General features: G+C 55.9%; 4 protein-coding genes and 1 long non-coding RNA gene across 14 annotated transcripts; 2 read left to right on the forward strand and 3 right to left on the reverse strand.

The window, feature by feature from the left end:
* The first annotated feature begins 121 nt into the window (after positions 1-121).
* TRIP6 (thyroid hormone receptor interactor 6) lies at positions 122-4,122 on the forward strand. 2 transcript variants are annotated; one of them, XM_077908065.1, is made up of 9 exons: positions 122-525; positions 784-911; positions 998-1,123; positions 1,409-1,786; positions 2,079-2,172; positions 2,282-2,451; positions 3,177-3,355; positions 3,620-3,740; positions 3,852-4,122. In XM_077908065.1, the coding sequence occupies exons 1-9, from the start codon at positions 417-419 to the stop codon at positions 3,981-3,983; spliced, it is 1,437 nt and encodes a 478-aa protein (XP_077764191.1). In that variant the 5' UTR covers positions 122-416; the 3' UTR covers positions 3,984-4,122. The 2 variants fall into 2 exon arrangements, with proteins under 2 accessions (XP_077764191.1, XP_077764192.1); XM_077908066.1 differs by having other exon boundaries at positions 834-911.
* Positions 784-5,743, reverse strand: LOC144319640 (uncharacterized). The gene is made up of 2 exons (XR_013385399.1): positions 4,877-5,743; positions 784-4,465 (listed from the first exon to the last, which is right to left on the reverse strand). It is a non-coding gene; the product is annotated as an uncharacterized LOC144319640 (long non-coding RNA).
* On the forward strand, positions 5,009-17,541 carry SRRT (serrate, RNA effector molecule). 5 transcript variants are annotated; one of them, XM_077908056.1, is made up of 20 exons: positions 5,009-5,298; positions 5,566-5,705; positions 9,638-9,766; positions 10,018-10,164; positions 10,398-10,610; positions 12,503-12,672; positions 12,805-12,989; positions 13,175-13,273; positions 13,358-13,475; positions 13,659-13,816; positions 14,499-14,560; positions 14,663-14,741; positions 14,999-15,187; positions 15,506-15,679; positions 15,770-15,923; positions 16,209-16,402; positions 16,567-16,723; positions 16,918-17,007; positions 17,125-17,248; positions 17,349-17,541. In XM_077908056.1, the coding sequence occupies exons 2-20, from the start codon at positions 5,584-5,586 to the stop codon at positions 17,422-17,424; spliced, it is 2,640 nt and encodes an 879-aa protein (XP_077764182.1). In that variant the 5' UTR covers positions 5,009-5,298; positions 5,566-5,583; the 3' UTR covers positions 17,425-17,541. The 5 variants fall into 5 exon arrangements, with proteins under 5 accessions (XP_077764182.1, XP_077764185.1, XP_077764181.1 ...); XM_077908055.1 differs by having other exon boundaries at positions 5,010-5,298; positions 16,906-17,007; XM_077908058.1 differs by having other exon boundaries at positions 5,010-5,298; positions 10,422-10,610.
* Positions 17,542-17,589: 48 nt separating this feature from the next.
* On the reverse strand, positions 17,590-18,641 carry UFSP1 (UFM1 specific peptidase 1). The gene has a single exon (XM_077908067.1). It carries the CDS (start codon positions 18,435-18,437, stop codon positions 17,709-17,711), a length of 729 nt encoding a protein of 242 aa, XP_077764193.1. The 5' UTR covers positions 18,438-18,641; the 3' UTR covers positions 17,590-17,708.
* A 138-nt stretch (positions 18,642-18,779) lies between these two features.
* On the reverse strand, positions 18,780-24,661 carry ACHE (acetylcholinesterase (Yt blood group)). Of its 5 annotated transcripts, none has more exons than XM_077908063.1 (6): positions 24,550-24,661; positions 23,219-23,419; positions 21,834-22,914; positions 20,964-21,448; positions 20,021-20,190; positions 18,780-19,126 (listed from the first exon to the last, which is right to left on the reverse strand). In XM_077908063.1, exons 3-6 carry the CDS (start codon positions 22,890-22,892, stop codon positions 19,005-19,007), a joined length of 1,836 nt encoding a protein of 611 aa, XP_077764189.1. In that variant the 5' UTR covers positions 22,893-22,914; positions 23,219-23,419; positions 24,550-24,661; the 3' UTR covers positions 18,780-19,004. The 5 variants fall into 5 exon arrangements, with proteins under 5 accessions (XP_077764189.1, XP_077764188.1, XP_077764186.1 ...); XM_077908062.1 differs by having other exon boundaries at positions 21,834-22,917; XM_077908060.1 differs by lacking the exon at positions 23,219-23,419.
* Positions 24,662-25,649: the final 988 nt, after the last annotated feature.

The raw sequence follows: 25,649 nt of genomic DNA on the forward strand, positions 1-25,649 counted from the left end.
GGGGCGGTAGGTGGGGCGGGAAGAGAGAGATCTGGTTGGGGGAGTGTGGGAAAGAGCCGCGCTGGAGCGCGTCCCAGCGGCGAGGTGGCCACGTGCGGGACTTGGGGCGCCAGTCTGGGGGAACGAGTGAAACGGAGGCAGCCTTGGAAAGCTCTCCCTGCTCGGCGGGAGGGGGCCGACTGGGGGAGGGACGGCAGTTTAGGGCCTAGGGGGCCACGTGACCCTCCCCCAGGAATGTGGTGACGTCACCGGGGGCGTGGCTGTCCCCAAAATTGGGGAGGAAGGGGAAAAAAAAGGCCAGAAAAAGTTTCTTTCCTGGAGTTCCAAACGAGGTGTGGGACAGAAGAAGGGGCCAAGACCAGAGTCTTGGGGCTACGTGGGGCCTGACCGCTGTCTAGAGTCTCCTGATCCCGGCCATGTCGGGGCCCACCTGGCTCCCCCCAAGGCAGCTGGAGCCTGCAAGAGCCCCTCAGGGGAGAGCACTCCCCCGAGGTGCCCCGGGGCCGCCGCCAGCCCATGGAGCAGGTAAGGCAGCCCCAGTGCCGCCAAGGAGGCCACTGGCCATTCTGAGCTCACCTTCGCCTTCTGGTTCCTGCCTCCTGCCCCTGGCTTGTCCCTGCCACCCCTTCCCTGAAGCCCTTCCGGCTTCCTGCTCCTGCTCTGTTCTGGGACTCCAAGTGTGGGGGGGGAGGGGAGAAGAGTGACCCATGAGGGCGGCCTCCATAAGTGTCACCCTCCCCTCCTTCCCCATCCCCACCTTGGCTCTCTTTTCCCTCACCCTAGCACATCAGCCCCACCCCAGGGTCAATTTTTGCCCCCTCCCATCTGAGCAGTGTTACCAGGCCCCCGGGGGACCAGATGATCGGGGGTTCCCCTGGGTGGGGTGCCATGGAGCACCGCAGCGCTCACAGGTGAGAATTGGAATTGGGAGTGGGTGGGAGGTGGGGGCACCCGGGGCAAGTGACTTGAATTCTCCCTGCTTTTTCTTCATCTCCAGGGGCTCCCCCCAGACAGGGGGGCCTTGCGTCCAGGAAGTCTGGATGCCGAGATAGATTCGCTGACCAGCATGCTGGCTGAGTTGGATGGAGGTCGTGGTCATGCCCCACGGCGGTCAGACCGGCAGGTGACTTCCCTGTCCCACCCCTGTTCCTTGTCTCCTGCCCTCTTCCACACTCCCCATCCTGGTCCTTTCCCTAGATTCTCAACCTGGTACCCTTCACCCTTGCCCCCATGTGTGATACATGCAGGAGTATCACATCTTACTAGATTGTCAGCCTCTTGAGTGCTTGTCAAAGACCAGCACTACCTTGGGGACACACACACACACACACACACACACACACGTGGGAGGGCCCACAAGTGTGTGTCCTGGAATGGGCCTTCTCACTCCTGGTCTGTTTCTCCCCAGGCTTATGAGCCCCCTCAGCCCCATGCCTACCGCACAGGCTCAGGCTCCCTGAAGCCGAATGGAGGGGGTGTTCCTATTCCTCCCCAACAGCTCTCAGCGTCTCCCTATGGGGGCCCCACTCCAGCCTCCTATGCTACAGCCAGCACCCCCGCTGGCCCTGCCTTCCCTGTGCAAGTGAAGGTGGCACAACCAGTGAGAGGCTGTGGCCCTCCCAGGCGGGGGGCCTCTCAGGCCTCCGGGGCCCTCCCGGGCCCTCACTTTCCTCTCCCAGGCCAAGGTGAAGTCTGGGGGGCTGGCTATAGGAGCCACCATGAGCCAGGGCCAGGGGTTAAAGAGGAGGCTGCAGGAGGAGGAAGAGGAGGCGCGTATGGGCCCCAGGTAAGCCCTAAGTATTGGGATGTGGGGTCCTCATGGACAACTGGACACTGATTGGGTGGGGTGGGGAGTCCTGGGGTGTTGGAGTTCTGGGTCCCAGGGATGTGGCGCTGGTCAGGAAATATAAGAGGGAGGTGCTGGAGCTGTACACTGGCTCCTGGAGGTGCACCCCTGGGCCCCGGGCTGAGACCTCGTCAGATGAGCTTTCTGCTTGGAACTGCCTGGTCCCCTTCAGGAAAGTCTGACAGCATAGGGAGCTGGAGGTAGGGCTGAACCCCTGACTCCCCCCTTTCAGGTCCCCCTGAACCAGCCTCCTGAGGAAGAGCTTGAGAGGCTGACGAAGAAACTGGTGCATGACATGAACCATCCTCCCACCGGGGAGTACTTTGGTGAGCTGACCTGAGGTGGGAAGGGGGGCAGGGGACTGGGGAGTCAAGGGGACAGCGAATCCACCTTCCATTCTGCATGCTTATTGACCCTGTCCCTCCCTGTCCCCAGGGCGGTGCGGTGGCTGTGGGGAAGATGTGGTTGGGGATGGGGCTGGCGTTGTGGCCCTGGACCGGGTCTTTCACGTTGGCTGCTTCGTGTGCTCTACATGCCGGGCCCAGCTTCGGGGCCAACATTTCTATGCTGTGGAGAGGAGGGCGTACTGTGAGAGCTGCTATGTGGTGAGTGGGTGTGCTGGGGGTGGCCTGGGTGCTGGAGTCTGTAGCAGGAGGCAGGAGGCTTCCATCTAAGGTAGCAGGAGGCAGGAGGCTTCCATCTAAGGTGGAAACTAGATGTCTAAGCACATGAGAGGGACAGAATTCAAAGGTGGGGGATGCCTGGGTGGCCCAGTGGTTGAGCATCTGCTTTCGGCTCAGGTGGTGATCCTGGAGCCCTGGATTGAGTCCCGTATTGGGTTCCCCCCAGGGAGCCTGCTTCTCCCTCTGCCTATGTCTCTACTTCTCTCTCCGTGTCTCTCATGAATAAATAAATAAAGTCTTAAAGGAAAAAAGAACTCCAAGCTGGGGGACTAAACTGATGTGTAAGAAGGAAGGAATTGGGAAAGTAGTGAAATTACTGGCTGCTGGAGGGAAAGGACAATAGTTCCTTACAAATGTGAGAGGAGGAGGAAGAAGAGGAGGAGACCAGACTTATCTTGAGTTAAGGGAATATGTTAAATTTCCACACTGCTGCCCCTGTGAAGCAGCTGGTACTACTGTAGGAAACGGAAGTTGAGACTGGATCACTTCTGTAGGAAGCTACAGTGCTGGGACTTAGATCTGTTCAGGGCCACTTTTCACTGAATCCCTTGCAGGCTATAAAAACAGGTGGGTAGGCCAGCAGGGTGCCTGCCAGCCACGGGCCTCCTCAGCCCTGAACTTGCCACCCTTCCTTTCTAATTCGCTAGGCCACCCTGGAGAAGTGCTCCACATGCTCCCAACCCATCCTGGACCGGATCCTGCGGGCCATGGGGAAAGCCTACCACCCTAGCTGCTTTACCTGTGTGGTGTGCCACCGTGGCCTCGACGGCATCCCTTTCACAGTGGATGCCACCAGCCAGATCCACTGCATTGAGGACTTCCACAGGTCAGACTGGGTCTCCCATCTTTCTCGAGACATCTGACCTTCCCCATCTTCTTCATTTCTCCTTTATGTCCCAGTACCAGCTTCTCCAGTTTCCTACCCCGGACTTTGTCTTTCTTGTTACCGTCACTCTCTCTTGTGAGAGCCAAGACCATCCATCCCTCTGGCCTCTCCCGTACCCTTGCATAGCCCACCTTCTCTGGGCTGCACTGTTAGTCCCCTCCAACCCAGGGGCTTGACAGCCTCCGTTGTTCCCTTCCACCCCAGGAAGTTTGCCCCACGGTGCTCAGTGTGTGGTGGGGCCATCATGCCTGAGCCAGGGCAGGAGGAGACGGTACGAATCGTTGCTCTGGATCGCAGTTTTCACATTGGCTGTTACAAGTGCGAGGTCAGGGGGCCCCAGCAAGGGGAATGGGAGATTCTTGGGGTCTGGGGTGCTGGGAATGGTAGAACCCAGGGCTCTGGCCCTGATAGAAAGCTCTTGCTTCTGTCTTAACAGGAGTGTGGGCTGCTCCTCTCCTCCGAGGGCGAGTGTCAGGGCTGCTACCCGCTGGATGGGCACATCTTGTGCAAGGCGTGCAGTGCCTGGCGCATCCAGGAGCTCTCAGCCACTGTCACGACCGACTGCTGAGCCTTCCCAGAACCACCTGTTACGTTTCCCCTCCCCATCAACTACCCTCCCTGACATCTATCCTGACAACTGTGTCACCAAGTACTGTCTCTTCTTCCTCCAATCATGAAATAATAATCCCTCAAGAGTTTACAAAACACTTAAGTGTATTGTCTCATCTGATTCTCACAGCAGCCTAATGCAAACACATTTGTGGTGACTGCGTTTTTACAGAAGCGATCTCAGGTTGCATGGTTTCCTAATGCAGTACCAAGATCAGAACCCGGGTCTCCCTAGACCTAGATTTTTGCAACTCCATTCTACACTCTTGCAAACGTGGTGTAAAGACACCCTTCCTCTCCGTGCTTGGAGTGAGGCTGCAGCATACTCCAAGGAGGCGGCCTTCCCTGTTCTTCAGCCTGGACACTCCACTCCCTGATCAAGGACTTGGTGTTCTCTCCGGGGGTGGTGGTGCGTTTTCTCTGGCGCAAGCCGGTCTCCGCCTGTTGATCAAGACCTCAACCTATAAGCTATCCCAACCAACTACTGGTTGGGGATAAGACAGACCTGCCGCCTTCGCCTCTTACGAAGAACAGCAGTAACAGGGTTTTGCAGGTGGTTAAATACCGAGGCGGCAATAAAGCTTGGGTCTCTGGCGCAGCACAAAATGGTGGGAGATGCTTTAAAATGGTTGCTCTATCCCGCTAAACGCCTGCATTCCCCAGCTCCCTGCCCTGCGCCAGAAGCAGGGGAAAGCAGCCCCACATGAGGGCAGGAGGCGCCCCGAGCTGGGTGGTCGGGGGGCAACAACGGGACACGAACTGGCTCAGATCCCCAGATCCCGGACACATCAAGCCAGAGGACGACCTTCGACCTCCGCGGGAGAAAGTTCTTTATACGCCCAGGGGCCCTACCGCCCTTCCGCGGCCTCGTTGGGTCCGTCTAGGCTTCCGTAATCCCTCCCGTCGGCGCAGTTTTCGTCCCTGAAAGCGCGCGAGACTTCCGAGTCCCCGCCCCCCTTCCCATCATCCCCCAGGGCTACCAGCCTCTCGCCCTGCCTGCGCTTTAAGTTCCAGTTCAGGCCGCGGGGGAGTAGCTTGTGGTTGGGGCCTCGTTCCGCCGGTGACGCAGGCGCTGCGCGAGCGGCGCGCGCCTACCGCCCATCCTCGGCTGTCCCACTTTCTCTTCGTCTCCTTGGCCTCCTCGCTGAGAGCCCCGCGTCTCCCTCTCGCCGTCCGCGCCGCCCTCACCGCGCGCGCGAAGCAAGAGGCAGGCCCAAGTCTCCTGGAAAACTAGCCTGCGGGAGCGCGAGGCTAACGGCCGCGACCGCTCCCAGGTGGGGGAGGGGCGGGGCCTGGAGAGCCGGGGCTGCGGCGGCAGGGCGGGAGCGGGTTCGGGCGGCCGGCGGGCGTGGGCTGGGAGACCCCGGGCGCCAGTGGAGTGCGGGGGCGGTCCTCCTGTGCGGGCGGCGAGCTCAGCATGGCGCGGACAGCGGAAGGCTGGCCTTTGCGGGGGGCGGCGGGCGTGCTGCTCCTGAGCGGCTCCGGAGCCTTTCTCCCCTCGTCATTGTTCCGCACCCTGACCACCCATGTCCGGGCTCCAGGTCCCCTCAGAGCGCGCCATGGGTGACAGCGATGACGAGTATGACCGAAGGCGCAGGGACAAGTTCAGAAGGGAGCGCAGCGACTACGACCGTTCTCGGGAAAGAGATGAAAGACGTCGAGGGGACGATTGGAATGACCGGTGAGACTTTTTCTCGGTTTTGCCCCCTTGCCCCGTTCTGTGGCTCTCCATTCTCATTGCATCATCGCCTTTATTAGTTTTATAGGGCGAACCGCATGCAGTCGTTTATACTGGACCGTTGCGCTGTTGGTTAAAGAGCTAGACGTGGCTCCATTTTTGAAATGTTCACAAGGTCAAAGCAATAGACCTAACAGAGTTCGGGAAAAAGTAATATTTATATTTGTATTTAAGATGCATGCGTTTTATTGTTTGTAAGTTACACATCTAAAAGGTTGATTCAGAGAAAGTAATGTCTTAGAGTTGACTCCACTGGAGAGATTGTCAGACCAGACCTGTTTCCCGGCAGAATACGGTTGTATTTCTTGTGGTTGTCTTCTGTAAAGTCAGAAAGTGTTTGTTGGACAGGTAAGGTTTAGTTAATTGATTAGGTTTGACTCAGCTAGTCGTTAGCTTTCTGGGATGTTCTTGAGTTAAATATCATTAAGGTATTTCCGATGAACTAATCAAGATCAGAAAAACTGGAAGATTTTTTTTTTTTAATTGAAAAGACATCACAAATACCAGCAATATCAGTGCTGATGGCACTTGATTTGGAAACATTACAGAATATTTTGAAAAATGAGTTCAGTAAAGCATTCAATCTGTATAGCCAATGTATTTCTTCACTGCGGAGATTATGTGGCACTTTTTTCCCTTGATGTTTTCTTTTTTTTTTTTTTTTTTTTTAATTTTTATTTATTTATGATAGTCACACAGAGAGAGAGAGAGGCAGAGACACAGGCAGAGGGAGAAGCAGGCTCCATGCACCGGGAGCCTGACGTGGGATTTGATCCTGGGTCTCCAGGATTGCACCCTGGGCCAAAGGCAGGCGCCAAACCGCTGCGCCACCCAGGGATCCCCCTTGATGTTTTCTAAGAGAGAAAAAAAATCAAAAGTGTTCTGAATTGTGAAGATGGGTAAGAAGTGGTTATCGTGATTAAATAATTTATAGTTTAGGGCTTGGAGTGGGGGGAAAAATGGCCTTGGGTGTGCTGCAGTTGAGTATGTATGAGAGATCATCATAAAGATGGTTAAGTGTTGAAGGAGTAAATCTAAGGGAGGGAAGTAGTGGTGGAGGTGATATGTCAAAGAGCATGAGAGGAAGGTGACACTTGGAAAGATGACTAGGAATTCCCCCAGGCACAGTGGAGTGAACACTTTGGATTTGGGGACATAATATTGTGTGCAGAAAGGAGCCAATATTCTAATTTTTATTTATTTACTTTTTTTTGGTAGTGGTTCTCAGCCCCCCCGCCCCCCGTGGCTCAGTCAGTTAAGCATCAGACTGTTTATTTTGGCTCAGGTCATGATCTCAGTGTTAGAATGAGCACTGGGCTCCATGTTGTTCTTGGAGCCTGCTTAAGATTCTCTCCCTCTCTCATTGCCCCTTCCTTCTCCAAAGAAAAAGTAATTAAGTACGAAAACTTAAAACCATGATAGTACCAAATGCCAGCAAAATGGAGCATTTGGAACTCTCATACACAGAAGTGTGGTCCACAGACTAAAGATCTGCGATGTTAGAACTGATTTTTTTTTTTTTAAAGGTTTTATTTATTCATTAGAGAAACAGAGGCAGAGACCTAGGCAGAGGGAGAAGCTGGCTCCCTGTGGGGAGCCTGATGCCGGACTCATCCCAGGACCCTGGGATTACAACCTGAGCCAAAGGCAGATGCACAACCACTGAGCCAGCCAGGTGCCTCTAGAACTATTTTTATAGCAGCTTTAAGGTAGTATTTTTTTCACTGTGTTGACATTTGCATTGTTGATGTCATAGTATTGGTGGGAAAACTGCTGGTGTCTTAGTACAAATTAAGGCAGTGACACAAGCAGTTTAAAAAGAAAAAAAAGCTGGTTTCACTTAATGTCCTTAATGAAGCAGTACAATTTTTAAATTTTATTAAGTTGGATACACACGATGAATAGGAAGTATGCATAGAGCACTTATATCACATTTGGGAGTACAGTGGTTTTTTTTTTTTTTTTTAAGATTTTATTTATTTATTCATGAGAGAGACACAGAGAGGCAGAAACACAGGCAGAGGGAGAAGCAGGCTCCATGCAGGGAGCACGATGTGGGACTCTATCCCAGGACTCTGGGACCACCCCCTTTTTTTGGGGGGGGGGGACCACCCGTTGAGCTGAAGGCAGGCACTCAACCCTTAAGCCACCCAGGTGTCCCCAAACTGTTAATTCTATATGGGTATTCGATATTTTCTTGGAAACAGACTAAGACTCTATTACTCCAAAGAAAATTGTTAGTTTTGTTGCTAGTGAGGAAGTGGAACTTTCCAGTGAAAACTAGAATTTTGGAAAACTTGTACCTGTGATTTTGACAACTGCTTATTACTTTAAGACTCTTTTGATGAGATAGGTAGTGATATTAACGAATATATTTTGATACTGTATAATGAGAAATGTCAAGAGCCACTCAAAGAGCAAGGTTAGAACAATGGATTTAAATGTAGTGGAGCACAGAACGTTCACTGATACTCAGATTCAGTGCTGCAATTTGCCTTTAAGAAACTTGTTGGGAAGCCTGGGTGGCGCAGTGGTTGAGCGTCTGCCTTTAGCTCAGGTCATGATCCTGGGGTCCTGGGATGAGTCCGGCATCAAGCACCCTGCCGGGAGCCTGCTTCTCCATCTGCCTATGTCTCAGCCTCTCTCTCTCTCTGCATGTCTCTCATGAATACATAATATCTTTAAAAAAAAAAAAAAAAAAAAAAAAACCTCTCGTCATATCTTGGGTAGTATCAAAGAATATCCCCAGGTACCTCAAAAGACTGTTGATGAAAATATATCCTTTTCCAGTTGTGTATCTGTGAGGCTAGATTTTCAAACAACATATTACAACAGATGAATGTAGAATATGAAAATTCAGCTGTTTGTATTAAGTCAGGCCTTAAGAGGATTTGATAAATGTAAAAAACAATGTCACTTTTCTCATTAAAAGAAAGTTTTTTTGGAAATAGATATTTTTTTATAGAAAAGATGTAATTTGTGTTGATATAGAAGTTTAAAATTAGTAGGTTTTTTAAAAAAAATTATTCATGAGGGACACAGAGGCAGAGACATAGGCAGAGGGAGAAGCAGGCTCCCTCTGGGGGAGCCTGATGCGCGGGACTCATCCCAGGACTCCAGGATCATGGCCTGAGCCAGAGGCAGATGGTCAACCACTGAGCCACCCAGGCGCCCTACAGTAATTTTAAAGGATGTGAGGTGGGGGTGGCAGTCTCAAGACCCGAAGTTTGAAAACCATTGGGCTATAGTAAAGGATGTTTTTTATTTGGTTAAGGTTGGAATGGTGGTGGCTGGTAACTGGTGGAGGGACTGGAATGACAGCAGGAACCAGGGTTTTGAACAGTGTTGTATACTGGTATTTAGCAAGGAAGGGCATGGCATGATGATATTTGTGTTTGAAAACGATCACTTTGACAGAAGTGGTAGGGACCATAGATGAGTACACCAGATGCTATAGTTAAAGGAGAAATGACTAGGGTCAGGGCACCCAGATGGGGGCAGTTTGTGGACAGGGCAAGTAAGAGAACAGCTTAGATAGGCTCTGAGGCAGAGGATTAGCAAGCCAATAGCCCACATGAATAGTGAGAGTGACACTTGATAAGTTAGATATCTGGTTATGGTTGATGTCCTCGCTCTTGGGGAAACCAGAGGAGGGAAGCAAGCTTGGGCTCAAAGTGGTAGAAGTAGTAGCTCTGTTCTAAGATGTTGAATTTGAGGTGGCCATGGCTGGCTAGTTGGGGATTGTAAGAGTCTTTTTCTGTTTAGAGAATAATTTTGTAATTGTAAGCTTTTAGTTTGGTGTCTCAAGAGAGGAAGGGCCTGTGCAGGAGCATGACCAGCTTTATCTTCTTACTGTTACTCATTCTTATTGCCAGAGAGTGGGACCGTGGCCGGGAGCGCCGCAGTCGGGGTGAATATCGGGACTATGACCGGAATCGGCGAGAGCGCTTTTCTCCTCCGCGCCATGAGCTCAGTCCCCCACAGAAGCGCATGAGGCGAGACTGGTGAGGTGGCAACAGTTTCTCTGGCTTCTCTCCTTAGCCTCAGTTCCACCTGCCTGGCTCTCTTTCTTCACTTCCGTTGAGGACTTTGTCATTTCCTTTTCTCGGACTTCCTGTAAACCCATCTTTTTTTGATCTTTAAACCCTTGGGTGAGAGACCACATTGCATATTCCCCTTCCTCTGCCCCATCCTCCTTCGTGCTCTGGAGACATGATTCCCTTCTCTGTCTGACTTTTGTGTCCCTCACCCTCAGGGATGAGCACAGCTCTGACCCATACCACAGTGGCTATGAGATGCCCTATGCTGGGGGGGGTGGGGGCCCTACTTATGGCCCCCCTCAGCCCTGGGGCCACCCAGACGTCCACATCATGCAGCACCATGTTCTGCCTATCCAGGCCAGGTAAAGACCTGGGTTCTGGGGTTCTTGGGAAAAGGGAGATGTTCGGTTTGGGGGATGGATTGGGGTTGCCAAAGACCGTGGCTGGAGCCAGGGAGTGGGTTAGGTACAGAAAGGAGTGCCTATGTAGGGGGGTGGCGGTTGGTGCTGGGGGTGGTGTCCATGGTGAGCAAAGGAAGGGGGCAGCTGGCTACCTTGGCCCCCCCATCCCCCCACCCTCTTCCCCCACAACCAAGACTTCCTGACCGGGCCCCCCCCAGGCTGGGCAGCATCGCAGAGATTGACTTGGGTGTGCCACCACCGGTGATGAAGACCTTCAAGGAATTTCTTCTGTCATTGGATGACTCTGTGGATGAGACAGAGGCTGTAAAGCGCTATAATGACTATAAGCTGGATTTTCGAAGGCAGCAGATGCAGGATTTCTTTTTGGCTCATAAAGATGAGGAGTGGTGAGTGCCCCTATTTTCCTGCTGTCTGTTGCCTAGCATGTTTTCCCTGGCCCCGCCAGTGGAGCCTGCAGCCCTGTCCTCTTCCCATTTTCCCCAATCCAGAACTTCCTGGGGGTGGGGGATGGGAAGTACAACAGCATTTGCTGATGGGTTCTCCTCCTCACTTCAACGTCTGCCACGGCCTCCCACCCCACCTTGCTTCCCCTCTGTCCTCAGTGAGTGGGACACCTCCAGGCAGCTGGCCAGAGCCACCTGTTCCCTTGGGGCAGCAGACAGACTGCTTCCCACTTGCTGGTATTGGGTCATTGTCATCCCTGATCGCCGGGACCCTGTGTGGCTGTGGTGTTCTCCCAAAAGCAACGAGTGAATCCAGACAAGAAAAAGCAAAGATCTCAGGGTCGTTTGACAGAAAAAGAATTTTAGTTTTTTTCCTTTTGTGGATGTTTTAATTTTAATCAACCATCTTTTCCCCCCTTCCTGCTCCTCCTCCTCCTCATCCTCTTTCTGCTCCTCCTCCTTGAAAAGAGCCAGAACTGGGAACTACACCCGCTCATCGACGGAGCTCGGAGCAAACCCACCTCCACCCCCACCATACCCAGCCCATACATGAGCCCCCTGGGCTGAGCTGCGCTGCCCCGGCCAGGCAGACAGGCAGGGCACTGCTGTGCACAATGCAGCGGTTTAGCTGAATGTGATTGCTCAGGCAGCTAGTCAGTCAGGGCCCCCACCGCGGAGTCCCGCGGGGGTGGGGCATCTGGGCCGGGACGCCCCAGCCAGGAGCCAGCCGGTGGCCCACCTGCCAGCATGGGCCCTGGGCGCGGCTAGTTAAATCTTGAGCTCTGTTTGACCAAGCAGCCAAGGTAAAGATCCTGGAGGTGATGCCTGCGGCTTTCCTTTCCTCTCACGCTCAACTTGTGGTTCTGTTTTGTCTGTCACTGTCCTCTCTTTCTTCTTTCTCTGTGTCTTGGTCTCGTTCTCTCGTGTACCTTTCATTCTTTCTTGGTCCCTGTACTTGCTCTTTGCCTAACACTTGTTTCCTCTGTTTTTTTTTTTTTTTTTTCCCCCCATTTTCTTTGGCCTTTAGTTTTTCCCTTTGTTTTCAATTTCTGGGACTTTGTCACACTTTCCCTTTCTGTTTTTCTCATACTCTTCATTTTTTTTGTTTTTACCCCCTCAAGGTCCTATTTTAAATGTTTCCTTTCCATGCTCCACCCTAATCCTGCACCTCTTTTCTCTCTCTCTCTCTCTCTCCCTCTCTCTCTCTTTCTCTCTCTCTCTCCCTGTGGGCAGTACCTGAGGTTATAAGGGCACTTCAGTTTCTCCCTTTGATCTTTCCCTGTCCCTTCACCATCTGCTTTTCTTCCCAAGGGGGGAGAAAACTTCTCTGCCTTTTTTGGCTTTTCCTATCAGTGCATTTCAGGTTTCCCTCTGTCTTCCACCTAGGGATGGAGGGAGTTGGTGGGAGCAGTCCTGTTAATGACTAGCTCTTGGGTTGGCAAGGAGAGGGAGGTTCTCTGGGATCTACTATTTCCTTAGCCTTCCTCTTGGAAGCTTTGGGAAACTACAGTTTTTTAAGTTAGTGTTTCCCAGAGACACAGGGCAATCATTCTGCCTCTCTAACCCTGGCCTTCCCCTTTAGTCATGGCTTTTCCCAAATCCAGAGCTCTTAGTTCCTGGCTCTCCCACAAATCTTCTCAGAGCATAACCTCTGGTTCCTTTTGGGGGTATTGGGTGGTTCTAGTGTACCCTTCTCCCCAGTCTTTCTGCTTTCATGGTTTTTTGTGGGTGTGAGAGGATGGGGGCTAAGCCCTGACTTGCCTGGGCCCCTCCCCATGTCCTGGCCCTGGCATCCAGTGACTATTTTGTCTCTTCCCTCCCCACTTCCTTCCCAGGTTTCGGTCTAAGTACCACCCAGATGAGGTGGGGAAGCGTCGGCAGGAGGCCCGGGGGGCCCTGCAAAACCGACTGAGGGTATTCCTGTCCCTTATGGAGAGTGGCTGGTTTGATAATCTTCTCCTGGACATAGACAAAGCTGATGCCATCGTCAAGATGCTGGATGCAGGTATGTGGATTTGGGAGGGGAAGAGGGTGTCTGGTGACCCAAGATCTTGGTTTGGAAATAGAAGTCAGTTGATAAGCAAGAGGCTGAAGGCCAGGACCCTAGGATTGTGACCTCTGCTCCCTTTGTTGGTAGCTGTGATTAAGATGGAAGGAGGGACAGAGAATGATCTGCGCATCCTGGAGCAGGAGGAGGAGGAGGAGCAGGCAGGAAAGCCTGGAGAGCCCAGTAAGAAAGAGGAAGGCCGGGCTGGACCAGGCCTGGGGGATGGAGAGCGCAAGGCCAATGATAAGGATGACAAGAAAGAAGACGGCAAACAGGTCAGAGTGCTGGGCTCATTGGGTGCTGCCTCTGAGTTCCTAGGGAGGAGGAAGGTGCAACTTCAGTGGTCAGGGGGCCTGGTGGGTTGTGTGCTGGGTCCAGGAGAGGTGGAGGGCTAGGGAGGGGGCCCTCTGATAAAGGTTGAAGGGGAGATGGACATGCCCGGGATTGTCTGTACCTGCAGGCTGAAAATGACAGTTCTAATGATGACAAAACTAAGAAATCTGAGGGTGATGGGGACAAGGAAGAGAAGAAAGATGACTCTGAGAAAGATGCCAAAAAGGTAGGGTATCTCTTGCCAGGCGGTCATTGTCACATCTGGGGTCCTGGTTATCTGACTCCCCTCCTCTTGCTGTGGCTCTCACAGACTAGCAAGAAGCGGAACAGGAAGCACAGTGGTGATGACAGCTTTGATGAAGGCAGCGTGTCAGAGTCCGAGTCAGAGTCAGAGAGTGGCCAAGCTGAGGAAGAGAAGGAGGAGTCTGGTAGGTTTTATCTTCTTTTAGTCCATTCTCTTCCTATTGAATAGGGGTAGGGGAGGTGGGAGTGGGCAAAATTGATAAGGGCCGGCCTTTGGGACATGGGGGTGGGGGGGAGTTGCACCACTTCTTTCTTTCCCTCCAAAATCAACAATAAATATTCACCAACTTCCAACACTTCCTGCATAGAAGAGGCACTAAAAGAAAAGGAGAAGCCCAAAGAAGAAGACAGAGAGAAGCCTAAGGACACTCCTGGGTTGGAATGTAAACCTCGGCCCCTCCATAAGACTTGCTCCCTCTTTATGCGCAACATCGCACCCAACATCTCTCGAGCCGAGATCATTTCTGTGAGTGGGAAAAAGTGGTACTGGCTGCAGGAATGGCATATTTGGTAGCAGGGAAGGGGAGCTGGTGAGGCGGGGGTAAGATAATATGGTTCTGCTTCTAACATATACCCATTTCTCTAACAGGGAAGCCTCTTCTCGTGGGCCCTTTGTGGGCTGGCCCTCGATTATACCATTTGCTTCTAAGTGCTTTTACTCTTTAAAAATTTATTCATGAGAGACAGGCAGAAGATAGAGGGAGAAGCAGGCTTCCTGCAGGGAGCCAGATGTGGGACTTGATCCCAGAACCCCGGGATCACACCCTGAGCTGAAGGCAGATGCCCAACTGCAGAGTCACATAGGCGTCCCTTAAGTGCTTTTATGATTATTATTTTTTTAAAGATTTTATTTATTCATGAGAAAGAGAGAGAGGCAGAGACACAGGCAGAGCGAGAAGCAGGCTCCCCACAAGGAGGCAGATATGGGACTCAGTCCCGGATCCTGGGATCACACGCTGAGCCAAAGGCAGGTGCCCAACTGCTGAGCCACCCAGGCATCCCAAGTGCTTTTATTATTAAGCCCTTTATTGGTTTTTCCTTACTTGAAAGATTCACAGGCATTTCTCAGGGTTCTTAGGACACAGGGATTGGAAGAAGTGAGAAACGCTGAATTACTCATTGGGGTTTCTGTTCCTCTGTTTTTCCAGCTTTGTAAAAGATACCCAGGCTTCATGCGTGTGGCACTGTCAGAGCCCCAGCCTGAGAGGAGGTGAGGAATGGAGACGAGAGTGACCCTGTATACCTTGGAAATAGGTACAGGGGGAGGCTAATGGCCAGTATCCCAGGGTTATGCTGACCGTTTCTTCTGTAGGTTTTTCCGCCGTGGCTGGGTCACCTTTGACCGCAGTGTTAACATCAAAGAGATCTGTTGGAACTTGCAGAATATCCGAGTAAGTGCTGGGACTGGGTTCTCTGTAATGTACGTCACCCGATTCTTATTTGATTCATTTGTTGTGCTCCCACCCATCTGTTCAGTCTGCTCACATTAACTGTCTATTGGTGTCTGGCCTAGGTGCTGTCCCTGATAAGACCCTCCTGGTCCATGTTCTTGGGGAGCTCATGTTCTAGTCACTGGTCTTGTCACTAGGGCTAGTCCCTTGAGCTGCTGCTTCTCGGGCACATTTGGTGAGCTCTGTGTTCTCTCTAGCTCCGGGAGTGTGAGCTGAGCCCTGGTGTGAACAGAGACCTGACCCGTCGAGTCCGCAACATCAATGGCATCACCCAGCACAAGCAGATAGTGCGCAACGACATCAAACTGGCCGCCAAGCTGATCCACACGCTGGATGACAGGACCCAGCTCTGGGCCTCTGAGCCTGGGACACCTCCTCTGCCAACAGTCAGTGACTCCCATGGAACTTTTTAAAAAGCAGCCAATACCATATCGTCTATGATAGGCACCTCTGGTCTTGTCAATGTCTTGTAGCATTGACCCCCAGTTCTTATACTCTGTGTCTGCGCAGATACTCCAGCTTCCAACAGAATGGACTGACATTAGTTATGGTTTATTGGCTAGGATAGAATAAATAAAAGATAAATAATGAAGCAGTATTAACAGGCCAAGTGAACCCTGGATTCCTTTCTGCTTTAGCTTCCTGGGCTACCTGCCTCAAGAGTTTTCTCTGCTTCACTTGCCATTCTTCTTTCTCTCTACCAGAGTCTGCCCTCCCAGAACCCAATCTTGAAGAATATCACTGACTATCTGATTGAAGAAGTGAGTGCGGAGGAGGAGGAGCTGCTGGGGAGCAGTGGGGGGGCTCCCCCTGAGGAACCCCCTAAGGAAGGGAACCCAGCAGAGATCAATGTGGAGCGAGATGAAAAACTGATCAAGGTGCCAGCAAGAGCAGGCGGGCAGGGCCCTGGCTTGGGGCAGCAAGGGGGTTAGAAGAGTATGGTGAACTCAGATTTTTATTTCCCTCAGGTTTTGGACAAACTCCTTCTCTATTTGCGCATTGTGCATTCCTTGGATTATTATAACACTTGCGAATACCCCAATGAGGATGAAATGCCCAACCGATGTGGCATCATCCATGTTCGGGGGCCTATGCCGCCCAACCGCATCAGTCATGGAGAAGGTGGGCTCCCAGCTTCCCCATTTCTGATTCCCTTTGGTTTCCCTTTCTTCTCAGCTGCCTCTGGTCTTAGATCTGTTCTGGTAACGGTGCCTTAACCACCCTCTCTTTTTTTTTTTCCTTAGAATTTAAAGTAATCTTTATAACCCAAGGTGGGGCTAAAACTCACAATCCTGAGATCAAGAGTCACATGCTCCGACTGAGCCAGCCAGGCACCCCTTATCCCTTCCTTGTTTCTTGCTTCTAATTCCCTTCTCCACCCCACTGTTCTGTGTTCCCAAACCACAGTGCTAGAGTGGCAGAAGACGTTTGAGGAGAAGCTGACTCCATTGCTGAGTGTACGGGAATCTCTTTCCGAGGAAGAGGCTCAGAAGATGGGTCGCAAAGACCCTGAGCAGGAAGTGGAAAAGTTTGTCACCTCTAACACCCAGGAACTGGGCAAGGATAAGTGGCTATGCCCTCTCAGTGGCAAGAAATTCAAGGTCTGGGATGTTAGGGAGTTCTGTGTTAGAAGTGTGGGTGGAGGGGGTTGAGCCAGGAAGCCTCCTCAGGCCTGGGGTCAAATTGGCTCTGGAAATGGTGGGCTGGGAGGTTAATTATCCCTTCCACATTGGTTGCTCTGCTCTGACCCTCTTTCTTTACCCAGGGCCCTGAGTTTGTACGCAAACATATCTTCAACAAGCATGCAGAGAAGATTGAGGAAGTGAAGAAGGAAGTGGCATTTTTTAACAACTTTCTCACTGATGCCAAGCGCCCAGCTCTGCCTGAGATCAAGCCAGCCCAGCCACCTGGCCCTGCCCAGAGTAAGATACGATCCATGAGGGTCTGCCACATTCCCTCTCCTTTGACTATTGAAGGACTCCTGGTTCTTATATCCTGGGATTCTCTGAAAACTTTCTATCCCACTCTCAGGAAGTGTTTCTAAAAGCCAGTTGTCATTCCCCATCTCCCCCTCCCGCAGTAATTCATGTTCCTGTCCATGTTGTACTCCCCCCAGGCCTGACCCCGGGACTCCCCTACCCGCACCAGACTCCCCAGGGCCTGATGCCCTATGGTCAGCCCCGGCCCCCCATCTTGGGGTATGGAGGTAAGTATAGGGGAGATGTGAAAGGGCTTAGTAGTGACTGAGGGCTGGGAGAAAGGAAGCTGAACCCAGGTAGAATTGAGGTCACAGGTTTCAGCTCAACACTGATCTCTTTCATAGCTGGTGCTGTACGCCCTGCAGTCCCCACGGGAGGGCCTCCATACCCTCATGCCCCCTATGGTGCTGGCCGAGGGAACTATGATGCCTTCCGAGGTCAAGGTTATCCTGGGAAGCCTCGGAATAGGTGAGAATGAGCTAAGATGTTCAGACTTCCTTGCCCCCTTCAGGCTCCCATTCAGAGAGCCTTAACTCTCCTCCCATCTTAACTCTTTTGTATCTCACAGGATGGTCCGAGGAGACCCACGGGCCATCGTGGAATACCGTGACCTGGATGCTCCAGATGATGTGGACTTCTTTTGAGCCATTTACTTTTCCTCACTCCTGGTATCGTCTAGAATTGTGACTGCCTCATCCCATCCAGCTGAGAATTTTTTTGTACGTCCAACCCTACTGCCAATAAAAGCACTTCCATAGTGATTGATTTATACCTCCCCAAATTCTCCCAAAGATTGGCTGGGGCCATGATTATGAGCTTCACCACTTTATTGATTCCAAGGGCCCAGGCAAGCTTTTTTATCTTTGAGAAAAGGGGATAGGGGAGTGTGTTCGGGGCCAGAGACTATCTCTGTTCTGGGACCCTAGTCTCAGTCCAGGGCATGCTGTTGATGTTGGGAGTTGCGGCTCGTCAAACACAGGTTGTAGAAGGAGTTGGGGTCAAAGGCTGTGCCCACTTCTCTCCATCCCACCCAGCCACCCGCCTGTAGTTCACTGGGATTTTTTGGATCACCCCAGAAGTGAGGGTCCAATACCAGAACATAGGCTTCCGTGCCTGGTCCCAGGCAGACTCCCAGCAAGGCCTTGGATTGTGCATCTGCATCTCCCCCAACCATCACAGGCCCCCCACCCCCTGCGAAGTGGGAGTAGAGCTTCTCCAGTTCTCCCTGAAGCCCTGCTCCACGGGGTATGTGACACAGGCGCCCCTGGGGCCCTCCGAAGTAGTCGAGGCAGAGGCTGGCTTCTACACAACCGATCCAGCTCTGGGAACCCCGGAACCCGGGGGACTTGTCGCCCATGTCCTCCAGGGCCGCCTGCACGGCGGCCAGCCCGGGCACGCGCGCGGACCAGCCCTCTGGCCACGAGCACAGCGTCTGCAGAGTGCGGTAGCCGCAGCCCCAGCCCCGGTCATCCAGGCCGTCGCAGCCGTAATGATAGTAAAGGTAGTGGCCCGAGAGGAGGGCCAGGCGAGCGGGCCCGCGGTCCGGCGGGGCTAGGCCCAGGTGGACGTCCTTCAGGGGCTTCAGGGCAGGCGGCGGGGAGGGAGGCCGAACGGACGCGTCGTCCTGGCGGCTCGGACGGGACTCCGGCTCCCGCATTTCGTCTCGACTCGGGGTCTTGAGCTAGCCGCAGGCAGGACCGGCGCGCGGGCTCCGGGGACGCTCGCCGGGTCTCCAGCAGCCACAGAAGTGCGAGCCGCGGCCTCGTGGAAGACGCCACCCTCCAGGCTCCCACAATGCACGCCGCGCCTCCGTCGCTACTGCGCTGGCGCGAGCTCCGCCTCCTGAGCGGGCAGGGCCCGGCCGGGGCTGGGTGGTGGGAGCCGCACGCTCCGCCCGGCTACAGAGATCGGCAAGTTTGGCTGGCTCTCGCGCCCGCCCCTCCGTCTACTCAGCCCCGAGGTTGCGGCCCGCTCCTCGCTCCCTAGTCGCGCATACTGCTGTGGCTGTAACAGTTTATTGGCGGCCCAGAGGGGCGAAGGCACCGCGGGGGAGGGGCTCGGCCCGAGACATGCAGAGGACGGGGAGCCTCCGGGGATAGTCGGTGGGGAGGGTGGACAGGGTCTAGGGCTCCTCTGTGTTATATCCCGGCCCTTAGATGAGTATATACAGCTAGGGGGCCGGGCGGGGCGAGCAGGGCGGTAAGACGTGGGGGTCCCGTCTGGGTCACAGGTCTGAGCAGCGATCCTGCTTGCTGTAATGGTCAAACTGGTTCTTCCAGTGCACCATGTAGGAGCTCCAGCGGTGGAACTCGGCCTTCCACTGGCGCTCCGCCTCGTCCAGCGTGTCTGCGGCCAGGGCGCCCAGCAAGTGGGTTGGAGGAGGACAAGGGGAAGAGCGGGGAACGTACATGGTGGGGGACGTCAGTGCAGGAGGATACAAGGAGAATGCAGGAGGAGGGTACCGAGGATGGTGGAAATAGGATCGGAGAAACACGCGAAAGACGAAAGACCAGAGGAGGGATGAGAGTGCGGGCGGGGCCAGAGAAGGATGGCGGGAAGGAAGGTGGGGGGAGGAGGAAATGACCGGAAGACAGGGGGACAGAAAGGATCAGAAGGCGGAGGATCCGTGGATTGGTGGGGAAAAGAAGAGACAGAAATGGTTGGCTGTTACAGCTCCACTAGGGGGTGCTATCTAGCTCCCGGCCCTCCCTCTCCCCCCCGCCCAACACCAGGCTCAAGCTCCAAATAATTTTATAAAAAAGAAAATTGGCTTTTTCGTTTCCATTTCAACAACAAAGGCGTGTGGGTCCCTGAGACGAGTCATAGGTCACCACCCCCTCCCAGCCCTGGCCAATTTGAGTTTCTCGGTTTGAGGAGGGAGGGTGCTTTGGGTCGGAGATCCCTGAGTAGAGCCCTTGCCCACTGTCCGACCACTCATTAGAGGAGGGGCCCCTGAGGCCGGAGGGGTAAGTGGCCATGGTCACAGCCGCAGGAGCCCGGAGAGGTGGAAGAAGAGGAGAAGGGGCAGGGGAAGGCCGGGCCTGGACCTCCGGGATGCCTCCCCGTGGGCGGGGCCTGAGCAGGTGCTGGGAGCCTTCGAGGCTGGCGGCGGGGGGTGGGGGGGAGGTTTTGGGAAAAGAGGGGTTACACCCGGCCAGCTCCCACTCCCCTCTGTTTGCGCCCCTTTTCTGCCCTCCGCCCGTCCTGCCCGCTGGCCCCTGCCCGCTGGCCCCTGCCTACCGGTGGCGCTGAGCAATTTGGGTAGGAAGCGGTTCCAGAAGGCGCAGGCTTGGGCGCGCAGCCCCCGGCGCACCTCCAGCGGCCGGAGGTTCAAGCTCACGTACTGCTGCGCTCCCGCCGTGTACGGTGGCCACTGCGGGACTTTGGGGTCCCGGGGGTCATTGGGGTCCCTTCGAAAGGAAAGGGAAGGCTTAGCCTCCAGCAAGCCGGCCCCGCCCTCCCTTGGGACTGTGGACTGGAGATGGAGAGCAGGAAAGAGGCAGGCTGTTTCTTGACCCGTGCCCTCTTAGGCTCCCGGGAGAACGCATCCCTTGCTTCCCACCTCGTTAACCCCTCTTTCTGGTCTCCGGGATCCCCCATCGTCTGGAGCCATCCCCTTCCTCTTGCTCTCCCTCTTTCTGCCTGTCCCTGGGCTTTACTGCTCCACCTTTGTCTTTGTTTCTCCCATCTAAAGCATCACTAGGATTTATGAGCCCTTACTCTGTAAGCGGGCTCAGTTCTAGCTCTACAAACATCTTGTTTGCATCTGACAACACCCACGTGATGTCAGATTTATGGTCCCCTTCTTCGGACAGGTAAACTGGTGTGTGAATACGTATATATGCATGTGTGCATGTCATGCCTAATAAAATCACCACTGGCCCAACCAGACCCAGCTCTCTACAGTTTAAGCCCCAAAGTACTGTGATAACTCCTTTGTCTCCCTGTCTCTCTTTGCTCCGCTTCCCTCCCTTTCTGTCCTCGTCTCTTCCGGACTTGCCATCCTGCTTTCCTCTCCAATATCTCTTGGTCATTCTGTCTCCCTCTTTGTCTCCTTTCTTTTGTGAATGTTTCCATCCCTCTCTGGCCCCTTCTGTCTGCCTGTTTGTCTTCCTCTCTCTCTGTCCCCTCTGCTCTTGCTTCTCTGGCTCCTGGAGGCCCTCCTCCCCTCAGTACTGCTGACCCTGTGCGGGCGAAGTTGGCCCAGTATCTCATCAGTCGCTGGGCAAAGGTTCTCTCTTCAGCGGTATAGTTTAGCGAGGGTTCCAGAGGGAGCCCAAAGATGAACTCGATCTCGTAGCCGTGGGGCACCCCCATCCAGAGGGGCCAGGTGAGCGTGGACGAGCGATGTTCAAAGACGTAGGCATAGACCCGAGCCCCCTGGGCAGCCAGGCGTCCAGCCAGCTGGGCCACGGGGCACACGACGTTGTGGTCACCCACCACATCACTCATGGCCTCTCTCAGGCGTGCCGGGTCCTCAGGGTGCAGCCAGTCTGTGTAATGCAGGACCACAGCCTCGGCAGCTAGGTCACTCGCCTGGGGGACCCCGACCCGCACCCCAGCCAGGAACTGGGCCCGGCTGATGAGAGATTCGTTGTCTTTGCTGAAGCCTGGGGCCCCGTAAACCAGAAAATAGGAGCCCTCATCCTTCACCACACCCACCAGCACCTGGGAGGACAGGATAGAGAGATGGGGGGGGGGGCACAGACAGACAGGCAGACAGAAACAGATGAACAAAGAGCCAGAGAGATCAATAGTTATAGACCCCAGCACCACGGAGGAAGAGAGTATGAGGTTGGGGAAGGGACAGAGAGAAAGAAAATGTACCCACGTTTCCTTTTCTCTCTGCCCCACTGGCCACCCTGGGATCTGAGCTCTCAGGGAGGAGGGGGCGGCCATGAGGCCAGGAGCCCTGGCCTTTGGGATTTGGATCTCAAGAAGCCTTTTTGCCTGGGCCTGGGTCCCGGGGTGGGGGTGGGGGAGTAGGGGTTGGGCTGTGTGGGGGAGAACAAGCCTAGAGGAACCAGCTTCACCCCTTCCAGCCACTAGTCACCTGCAGCCCGTGGAAGTCTCCAGCACTGATGAGGGCCTCCGGGGTGTCACTGAGGAAGTCACCATCCACCACAGGCACGAAAGAGAAGCGGAAGACACTTTCCTGAGGCAGCACATGCCACTCGTGGTCCACCAGGTCCTGAGCTGGCCGTGTCCTCAGGCAGGCGACCAGCTCTGTGTCATTGCCACCGGCCCCCCCTGGGGGACAGCCCACCAGGCGTGCCAGCAGTGTGGCCCTACGGCGGGCCTCTCCCACACCCACTGTGGCCCAAGGGCCGTTGGGTGCTCCACTCTGCAGCACAGCCCTGTGGAACAGGCCCCGGCTGGGAGGGGACAGCAGGTGCATGCCCACTGAGGCCGCACCAGCGCTTTCCCCGAACACAGTCACTGCCCTTGGGTCGCCCCCGAAGGTGGCCACATTCTCCTGCACCCACTGCAGTGCCAGCCTCTGATCCAGTAGACCCACGTTGCCTGGGGCCTCCCGGCTCCCTGGCAGGGCCAAGAAGCCAAAGGCTCCCACCCGGTAGTTCATGGACACCAGCACGGTCCCCTCAGCCTGGGCCAGGAAGCGGCCATCATATACGTCCAGGGAGGAGGCGCCACTGTAGAAGCCACCCCCATAGATCCATACGAGGACAGGGGTGGGTGATGCAGGCCGGGGGTATGGTGTCCACACATTGAGGTAGAGGCAGTCTTCACTCAGCTCACGGTTGGGGTTCCACATCTCAGTGCCCTCAAAGCCAGGGTATAAGGTGTCCACATATTGGTAGCAGACGCTTTGGAAGGCTGTGGCGTCCAGCACCCCTGACCAGGGCCGCTTGGGCTCTGGTGGCAGAAAGCGACGGGGGCCCACAGGTGGCTCTGCGAAGGGGATGCCCAGAAAAGCAGAGACAGGGCCCCCGGGGGCCATTAGGCGGATGCCCCGCAGCCGGCCCCCACGCACTGTTACCAGCAGCTCTGGGTCCTCAGCCTCTGCCCCTCCTCCCAAGAGGAAGAGGAGGAGGAGAAGGATTGGGGAAGCCGGGGAGGGCGTGTGCAGGGGACACCAGGGGGGCCTCATGGCTGCCAGGGCAGGCAGGCGTCTGCTGGAGAAAGAAAGGCAGAGGGTGAAGGCCTGAGGCTGCCAGGAGGGAGATTAGGTAACACTCTTGACCAGGGGTTATCACTGAGCTGCAGAGGAGGTGGGGCAGGTTGGGAGAGGGGAGAGAAATGGAGGGAGGGAGACGGGCAGAGACAAGGACACAGGGAGACAGGGAGAAGCAAGAAGGGACAGAGATCCAGCACACACACACCACCCAGACAGGGGAGTGAGAGAACGAAGGGAAGAGAGGCGAGGCCTGCCAGGTGATCCCTTCCCCTGCCTCACAGAGGGCCCATCACTCTCACCTCCTAAGCTCCAGCTGGGTGGACTGGGTTGGGCCCAGCCAGAGCAGTGCGGCCACCGCACCAGAGGCCGCAATCCACACACAAGCTACCCGTCAGGGGCGGGGCCCTCACTGACGGAGGCGCCGATGGGGAAGCTCGCGGTGGCGTGAAGGCGCAGCCTCTCCTGAGTTGGCCGGGTCGGGGTGGGGGAATGGGGGGGCCCTAGAGAGTGGGTTGGGCATTCAAGGGTGTGGGAGCTACAGGCCCCGGGGCACCCCAAATCCTGCTTACTGCACACTCTGCCCCACCCTGCCTCTCCTCCTCCACTGTCTGGCATGGGGCGCCGGTGCCCGTGGGTACTGGTTAGCTACGCACTCGCCTTGCCTAGTCTTAGAGATTAGGCTCGCCAGCCCCAGTCCCCCAGGACTCGAGTCCCCCATCCATCCGATGCTGCCGGGGCACGCTGCCGCCAGTGGGGGGCAGTAGAGACCGAGAAAAGGAAGGCGCTCCCCGCCCCGAGTCCGGGAGCCGGGAACTCGGGGCGGGGGTCTGGAGGCTCGCGGGCATTGCGGAGGGGTCTGGAGGGCGAACCGAGACGCCTGCGTCCTCCGAGCTCAGGAGATCCCCGGCCGCAGGGGCGAGGGCGCTATTTTGGGGCAGCAGCTGCTGCGGTTCCGGCGTCTCCAGCCAAGGGATCAAAATTCCCCGGGTCGGAACTCCCCCCTCGCGCGGCGGTCACCTCTCACCCAGCCAACCCGCCGCCCTGAGGCTGGGGTGGTGGTGGTGGTGGTGGTGGTGGTGGTGGTGGTGGTGGGATTAACTAGGAAACCCGAGTGCGGCTAATTATAACTCGGGGCTTCCGCTGAGCCTCCCCTTTCCCCAAAATAGGGACGGAGTCCCCGTGGGAGGGGGACGCCTGGGCCTCCGAGGGGGCTTCGGCTGGGCGCCACGCAGGGGCGCTGGGGGTGCGGGATCTGCAGGGAGGGGAGCCAGCCTGGCGCCAGCAACCTGCGCAGCTCGGGTTCCGCCCCGAGCAGGGGGCGTCTTCCAGTGGCCCCGGACTTGGGGGCGGGCGGGGGAAGGGGCACTCGGGGGTCCCCACAGGAATTCGAGAGCAGAGGCTCTCGATGGCCCCGCAGGGTGCCGGCTCCCGCGCAGGCGACCGTTAAGTATGCGGCGGCGAGGCAAGAGTTAAGGATGAGTGTGGGGCGGCGGGGGGCGTCGCTGGGCAGGCCCGGGGGCGCGGTGGGCGTCCCGTTTGGGGGCCCGGATCCCTGCAGGAGCGCACATTTTCCCGGACGCGGAGTGGGCGGCGGGCCGGGGGAGGGTCCCGGCCGGGGCGGGAGACTCACCTGAGGCGGCCGAGCCGGGCCGGGCCGCGCCGGGAGCTGGAGGCGGCCGATGTTCCCCGGCGCAGGCTGAGCCGACTCTGACAGCCGCCGCCTCCGGCCCCCCGCACACACCCCTCCGGGCCGCGGCGCCCCCGCCCGCCCCCGCCCCCGCCCCCGCCCCCGCCCACTGTCTCCGCCCCCGCCCCTCCCCGCCTCCCCGGGCTGCCACCTCCCCTCCCTCTCCCTCCGTCCGAGCCGAGACCCAGAGACCCCGGGCCCGGACGGACTCCGGTGACAGACGCCGACTGAAGGACAGACACGGTGACACGACCGAAAGACCCGCAGCGCAGAGCAGACAGAGTGACAGACGGACAGAAGCCGCGGAGACAGACACGCAGACGGCCAGTCGCGGGCAAGTGACAGCTCCAGACAAACGGTGACCGACACTCACAGACGGACGGACACACGCACTGGGACACCCTGACAGCCTCAGTCAGGACCAGGGGCCCAATAAATGAACATCCTTGGCCACGACACAGCGAGGGTGGCATGGGAGGACCGGCACGTGAAAGTGAGGCTGAGGACCCCGCGGGGGTCCGAGTGGTACTGGCGGAGAAAAGGTGACGTGGGGCACTCCTGGGGGATGAGGGCACACCTGTGGGAATGAAGACGAGAACGTGAGATCACTAATGGACACGAAGGAGGGCCCCACGGAAGAAGACCCCCGGGGCAAGGGAGAGGTGACTCGGGGACATCCCAGAAGGCAAGACGTGGTGGCACGCGCAAGGCTCCGGGGTGAGGCCGCACTCCGCTGCCGCAGTGGAAACTTCCGGAACCCCCGCGGGTGGGTTTGCTCTGGTTCCCTGACGGGTGAGCTGGGACTTTCGTCACCAGGGTCCGGTCGGGGCATGACATCACCAGACCAGGCTCTCATTGGCCGCTGCGGCCGGCAGGTGGGAGCGGCCTGGCCCGGGAAGCCCCCAGCCTGTTCCGAGGGGCCTGGGCCGCACGGACCCCCACGACCCGCCCTCCAGGGGTCGCCCATGGGAACAGTGCGACCGTGGCGGCGTCCCCACGCCCGAGGTGAGAGTGGAAAAGCGTGCAGCGGTGTGCCCGCACGA

This window comes from Canis aureus, chromosome 8 (assembly GCF_053574225.1).
Source record: "Canis aureus isolate CA01 chromosome 8, VMU_Caureus_v.1.0, whole genome shotgun sequence".
NCBI classification, from domain to species: domain Eukaryota; kingdom Metazoa; phylum Chordata; class Mammalia; order Carnivora; family Canidae; genus Canis; species Canis aureus.